The sequence below is a fragment of the Centropristis striata genome, chromosome 8 (assembly GCF_030273125.1).
Source record: "Centropristis striata isolate RG_2023a ecotype Rhode Island chromosome 8, C.striata_1.0, whole genome shotgun sequence".
Classification (NCBI taxonomy): domain Eukaryota; kingdom Metazoa; phylum Chordata; class Actinopteri; order Perciformes; family Serranidae; genus Centropristis; species Centropristis striata.
Genome location: NC_081524.1, coordinates 39,084,230 through 39,090,527, shown reverse-complemented (window position 1 = coordinate 39,090,527; position 6,298 = coordinate 39,084,230). Strand labels below are relative to the sequence as shown.

The following is a 6,298-nucleotide window of genomic DNA, read 5'->3' as shown; positions in this document are numbered from 1 at the left end:
TTTTACATTTTAAATTCCAGTATGTTATGAATCTAATAACACCAAGAAATACATTTCAATCTGGGATGATCAACTTCATTTGCATGAGCCATCAGCCAGTCAGGCTATCTGCAGTTTTGCATGTGTGTGTTTGCCTAATGTCAACTTATTTGCAAGTTTATTAAAAATAGACTCTAAACAAATTCAATTTAACGTGTTAAATCACTTTGCACAGTTAGGCATTACTCAAATAATGCTCTGGCTTTGACATAATAAAAAATGAAAAAACTTCCAGGATGCCTAAAATCTTAAATCAAAGTCTGAAGGGAATCAGTAAACACAGACTGACTCAGACCTGGAGCTCAGAATTGCACACACTCCTGTATGGACAGCAAATTATTCCATGCACCAACTTAGCATCCCCTTGATTGGGTATGAAATAGAATTAGAGAGATTTAATGGCACTCAAAGAAAACACAATCAAAATACACAGCAGGAGTTTTATAAATGTATTTATTCAGATTTTCAGTAGCATCAAAATATTCTTGATAATTGATATTAAACACAGGTTTCAAGTGTAGAAAAGCACTTCAGAACAGAAATATGACATGATTTTTTTTTTACATTCTTCCTGTTTCTTGTTTAAGAAAAAAATAATTAGCTGGTGTCAACAATCATACTATGCAAGACATTTATTTTCTCCATAGCCAACATGAAAAAGAAGAGAAAAGAAGCTGGTTTGAAACTGAATGTTACTGTGAATGAAACTTTACTACTGGTATTTTTAAAACTTTGCTGCTAAACTTTTTAACTCACTGGTTGGAATGATAAGGACATGGGTGTGCGCATTATGAGGCCACACTGAAGTGGTGCTGCCGTCTCCACCGTTTAGAAGAGCGCCATCAAAGAGAGCAGCGGTGCCACCAGGAGCAGAAGGCCAGCACTTGTGCTGCTGGCGCTGTTGCAGAAGTTCCCTTGACAGCAGCTAATTTCTCCTCCAGTGACTTGTGATATCTCTGCAGTTGAATTGTCTGAGCAGAGTAATTTGGAGGCACAGCCCTTCATAGTCACCTTTGTCCCTTCAACAGTCACTGAGGGAATGAAGATAATGTTACTGTGTGGGTTTAAAGTTTTAACACATCTGTTAGAGTCAATAAGGTGTCTTTCAAGTAGTGTAAAAGATGTTTAATATTGTAGTCCAGTTACTTTTTGATGAGATGCAGTAGTCCTCACTGCCCTCACAGTCCAGAGTTCTAGAGCAGTCTTGTGTTGTATCACAGTAGAAGCACTTCTTACCATTTGGAGTGGATTTGCTGGGTTCTGTAACATACATTGTTCACATTGTTTGACGACGTAAAGGAGAATCGACGGATGACGACATGATTGAGCTATTATAAGAGATTGATGTAAACCTGGAAATTCTCTTTCTCTCTCTGACACACACACACACAGCTGCACAGTGGCAGTTGGGAGCATCATGCCCTTGGGCTCCGCTCGAGCAGACGGTAATGGAGGGAAAAGTAATTTTCGTCTTGGAATCTGAGTCTTGTTTCTCTAACAATATTTGCTCCAAACATATTGTCTCAGGTTCTGATACATGGACTGGCGTCAGCGTTTGTTTGTTTGTTTTTATAATAAAACAAGTTTATTTTTGGACATCTGAAACATAAGAAATGCAACTAACATCAACTTTAAAGAAGAGTTGTTTACACATTCCATTGCAAAGAAGCAATGTAATAAGTTACCAGGGGCCGGGTTGGCGTTGCAGAGTGGAGAGCTGCAGCACTTGTGAGCAATTGCAGTTCTGATCACTCCAAAGTTGGCCGAGGCCTCGACACATTCTTCAGCAGAACTGCATCCTTTCGAGTTGTAATCAACCATTTTATAGTCTCCTGCAAGAAAAGAGGATGCTTGTAAACTTCAATACAAAGCTTTTTTAAAATAAAAAAACATGCACAATGCAAATGACCATACCAACATATGAAGTGAGTCTCATTGCAACACACTTCTGATTGGAAGGACATTCTTTTGGTTTGGCTTCGCAGGTTTCTGTCATCTCCGGTTCACACTCATAACATTTTAGAGTGTAGACTAAGAAAACACACAAGTCACAAAAGAATATAAGAACATAGAATCAACCTCCACAAGGGATGGACAACATCATTGCATAGCATGACAACAAAAAAGGTGCATTTCAGAGTTTTTACCTTACAGATTTATCTGCAGGTGAGGAACAAAGAAGAAAACAATAGCAAGTAAAAGTATCCAACAGCAGCATTACAGTTAGACTGTATTACTAGTCATTGGCAATGAGGTGAAAAATGCCTTAGATAGATAGATAGATAGATAGATAGATACAACTTTATTGTCTGTCACGAGTGACAGAAATTCATTTTTGACAGGCTCATATAAAAAACACTAAGAAACAAACAAACATTAAAAACACAAAAAAGTGTACAATCATGCTAAAAAGGAGGGGGGGGGCTGTTAAAAGCAACAGAGTGTTCATTTTTTGTTGTTCAGGGTGGTTATTGCAGAGGGGACGAAGGATTTTTTGTAGATGTTTTTCCTGGCCAGTGGAACCTTATAGCGTTTGCCTGATGGCAGCAGCTGGAAGCAGTGGTGGAGGGGGTGAGAAAAGTCTTCTGTGATCAGGGTGGCCTTCCTGATCACAGACCGGCTGTACAGTTCTGAGAGGGGGGTTTGTGGTGCTCCAATGATTTTGCTGGCCTGGTTAACTGTACGGGAAAGTTTGGTCTTGTGTTTGGATGAGAGGAGACTGTACCAGGAAGAGATATTGAAAGTGAGTATGGATTCAATGAGGGACTGGTAGACCAGAGTTAAAACATGTGTGCTGACATTGAAAGTCCTTAATTTCCTCAGCAGGTAGAGGCGCTGTTGGGATTTTTTAAAAATGGTGTCTGCATGCTGAGAGAAGGAGAGGCAGTTGTCCAGGTCAGTTCCAAGGTATTTAAAAGACTCAACCTGCTCCACCAGCTGACCCTGGATGCTGAGTGGTTTAAAAAGAGCGGTTGCTGACTCTCTTCTGCCCCCACAGCACAGCTCTTTGGTCTTCTGGACATTTAGCTCAAGACAGAGCTGGTTAAAAGTCTGTGCCAGGTTTTCAACAGCCTGCTGATACCGGTCCAGAGCAGTGGTGTCAGTCAGGTGAGCCACCAGGGCCATGTCATCTGCATATTTAAAAAGGTTCATTCCCTCACTGTTACAGGTGAGGTTGTTTGTGTACACAGAGAAGAGAACGGGAGATAAAACACAACCCTGGGGAACACCTGTGTTTAAAATCAGCTTCTTTGATTTAAAACCATTTAAAAGCACCTGTTGTGGCCTGTCAGTTAAAAAACTCTTGATCCATAAAACCAGTGTGGGATGAACTTGGAGGTCTAAAAGAGCATACAGCAGGGTGTCAATGTGCACAGTGTTAAAAGCAGAGGAGAAGTCCATAAACAAGATCCTGGTGTGAGGGTGAGGAGAGTCCAGATGTTTCGTGACGGTGTTCAGCAATGTGAGACTTGCGTCCTCAACCCCCCTTTTTGCCCTGTAGGCAAACTGAAAAGGATCCATTTTATGTGACAGCATTTTGGCCAGGAGGTCACACAGGATTCTCTCCATGCACTTGCACAGCACGGAGGTCAGGGCCACTGGTCTGTAGTCCTTCAGCTCCTTAGCTGGAGTTTTTTTGGGGATGGGAATTATGGTGGATTCCTTCCAATTTGTGGGGACATTTCCTGAATCCAAGAGGCACTGAAACAGTCTGGTGACCACTCCACCTAGCTGAGCAGAGCAGTCCTTCAGTACTCTGCCTCTGAGCTTGTCAGGGCCAGAGGCTTTATGTGGTTTGACCCGGTGAAGGATGGAGGTTACCTGCTGCTTGTTGATGGTGATGGCTGGGTGGGGGGAGATGGTGGTTGAGCAGTCAAAGTCAAAGTTGGGTGGAGTGCTATTGTTGTTGAACCGGGCGAAGAAGATGTTGAGTTGTTCTGCAAAGGGGGCGGGGTCCGGAAGGCTGGCCACTGCGGGTTTGGCAGCTCTGTCCATCATAGTATTTAGACCCTGCCACGCTTCCCTTGCATTGCCAGATGTTAATTTTTGCTCCACCTTGTTCTTGTAATTGATTTTTGAGAGCCTAGCCATCCTTCTGAACTCTTTCTCCAACTCCCTCACTCTGAGTGTGTCCCCTTGCAGGAATGCTGCTTTCTTTTGGACTAGGCAGATTTTCATGTCCTTTGTAATCCATTTTTTATTATTTGGGTGAATAGTTATCTGTTTAGTCTGTGTCACTGTGTCCTCACAAAATAAAAAGTAGGAGGTTAACACATCAGTTAGCATGTTCAGATCATTATCACAGGTGTCAAAAAACAAATCCCAGTCTGTCAATTCAAAGCAGCCTTTCAGTGCTTCAGTTGTTTCATCATTCCAGACCTTTATTGTTTTTGTGATGGTTTCACCTGTCTTTAGCTTTGATCTGTATGTGGGAAGCAATAAAATAACATTGTGGTCAGAACGGCCAAGTGGGGGTCGTGGTTTTGAGGTATATGCACCAGGAATATTGCCATAGCACATATCCAGTATATTCTGTTTTCTGGTGGGGGTCGTAACATACTGCTCTAGGTCTGGCAGATGTGTGGTGACATCACACCGGTTAAAATCCCCCAGCAGAAATACAGGCTGTTCTCCAGTTTGGTTGACTACTCTGTTGTAGTGGTCAGATAAATGTTCAGCAGCAAGGTTAAAATCAGGGCCTGGAACATATGCTAAAATGACAGTGATCTGGGAAAATTCTCTTGGTAAATAGTGTGGTCTGAACGACACAGTCATCAGTTCATAGTGTTTGCAGCAGACAGTCTCTCTCACTGTGATGTTTGTTGCCCAGCTGTGACTGACAGCCATACAGAGCCCGCCCCCAATTGACTTCCGTGTTCTCGCTGCATCCCTGTCAAAGCGGATGATTTTAAAACGATCCAGACAGAACTCCGTATCCTCCGTCAGCCATGTCTCTGTAAAACAGAAGAGACTAGTCTGCCGGTAGTCCTGGTCAAACTGGATGAGTGTGGAGAGCTCCTCCGTCTTATTCCGCAGCGATCTTACGTTAGACAGCGCTATTGCAGGTAAAGGTAGACGGCTCCCTCTCCTCCTCAGCCTGTTCCGTATCCCTCCTCTTGACCCCCTTTTCCTTCGTATCCGTCTCCTTTTATGTCCACGGAGTAGTTCGAGAGGTATATTGTCTGTGATGGGGGGTATTTGAGCGGCTGTCAGTGGCTCACGGCGGCCCAGCTCCAGCAGGTATTCCCGTGAATAGGTGAGCCTCTCTGGGCTGACAGTGAACGGCGATTGATAAAGTCCGTTTACATGCCTTGGACCGATGATCAAAAGCCAGAGATAGACCAGGGAAAAAACTGTTGCTATTAACATGCTGCCCTCCAAAAGACGAACAAAGACAAGCAGTAGAAGTACCGAAAAAACTTTTCTTAAAGTTTGAGACACGTAACAGAACAAAAACTTACCTTTAGGGAGAAACACAATCCCAAAGATCAGTGCAAGAAGACGCATGTTGAGATGTTGGGACACAACTGAGTTTCACTTTGACGTGTTACAGCTAGAAGTAGCTGTCCAGAGAAGGAGCAGCCCTCTTTCTCAGACCACACCTTCATTCCTCCTTTGACAGTGACTTAATACAATACTTAGAAAAAGCATGGACAATTTACTTGAAATGAAACTGATATGTGTATTTTATTAAGCAACATGTCCTGGAAAAATAATGATAATCCTGATTATTAATTTGTTTAGAGTGTTTGGTTCCCTTTTGTGTTTAGGGTTTTCACATTGATAACTTTTTTTTATCAGTTATGAATGAAATATGATGATATATGAAAACCATGGAAAATGGCTTCAAGAAACTCTTATGAGCTATTTTTGTTGTCATTATATTTGTCCAAACAAATGTACCTTTCGTTGTACCAGGCATTAAAATTAATAAGAAATTGAAAAAAACAATGACTGTACAAACAGCAAGTGTAGGAACGATAAAATAAGAGACTTTATGTTTCTATATGCAGCATTTTCACACACCAAAAACATCCGTCATGCTGAGAAACAGATCTTTTGTCCATTTGACCTTCAACTCTACCTTGAACAATGTTTTATTTTTTTCAAACCTTGGAAATCTGCCCTAACAGACTTAGATTCCCACAGCCCGTTGAGTGCTCTGAGAGCGAGATGTGAAAAAATAAAACTTTGTCATAGAGCTAAACCAAATACATCACCGGAAAGGTCTTGGCCTGGAGAGTAACATATATCAATT

General features: G+C 41.9%; 1 protein-coding gene across 1 annotated transcript; it reads right to left on the bottom strand.

Annotated features, from left to right (window-relative positions):
* Positions 1–481: 481 nt before the first annotated feature.
* LOC131975760 (urokinase plasminogen activator surface receptor-like) lies at positions 482–5,612 on the bottom strand. The gene is made up of 5 exons (XM_059338516.1): positions 5,502–5,612; positions 1,954–2,070; positions 1,725–1,871; positions 1,186–1,299; positions 482–1,070 (listed from the first exon to the last, which is right to left on the bottom strand). Exons 1-5 carry the CDS (start codon positions 5,545–5,547, stop codon positions 868–870), a joined length of 627 nt encoding a protein of 208 aa, XP_059194499.1. The 5' UTR covers positions 5,548–5,612; the 3' UTR covers positions 482–867.
* Positions 5,613–6,298: the final 686 nt, after the last annotated feature.

Bases quoted from the DNA above. Each gene is read 5' to 3' on its own strand.
- LOC131975760 (XM_059338516.1), bottom strand. From the start codon at position 5,547: ATGCGTCTTCTTGCACTGATCTTTGGGATTGTGTTTCTCCCTAAAG. The intron at 2,071-5,501 runs GTAAGTTTTTGT...GTGTTTTCTTAG, and splicing joins GATTGTGTTTCTCCCTAAAG to TCTACACTCTAAAATGTTAT. The intron at 1,071-1,185 runs GTAACTGGACTA...TCATTCCCTCAG, and splicing joins CTACTGCATCTCATCAAAAA to TGACTGTTGAAGGGACAAAG.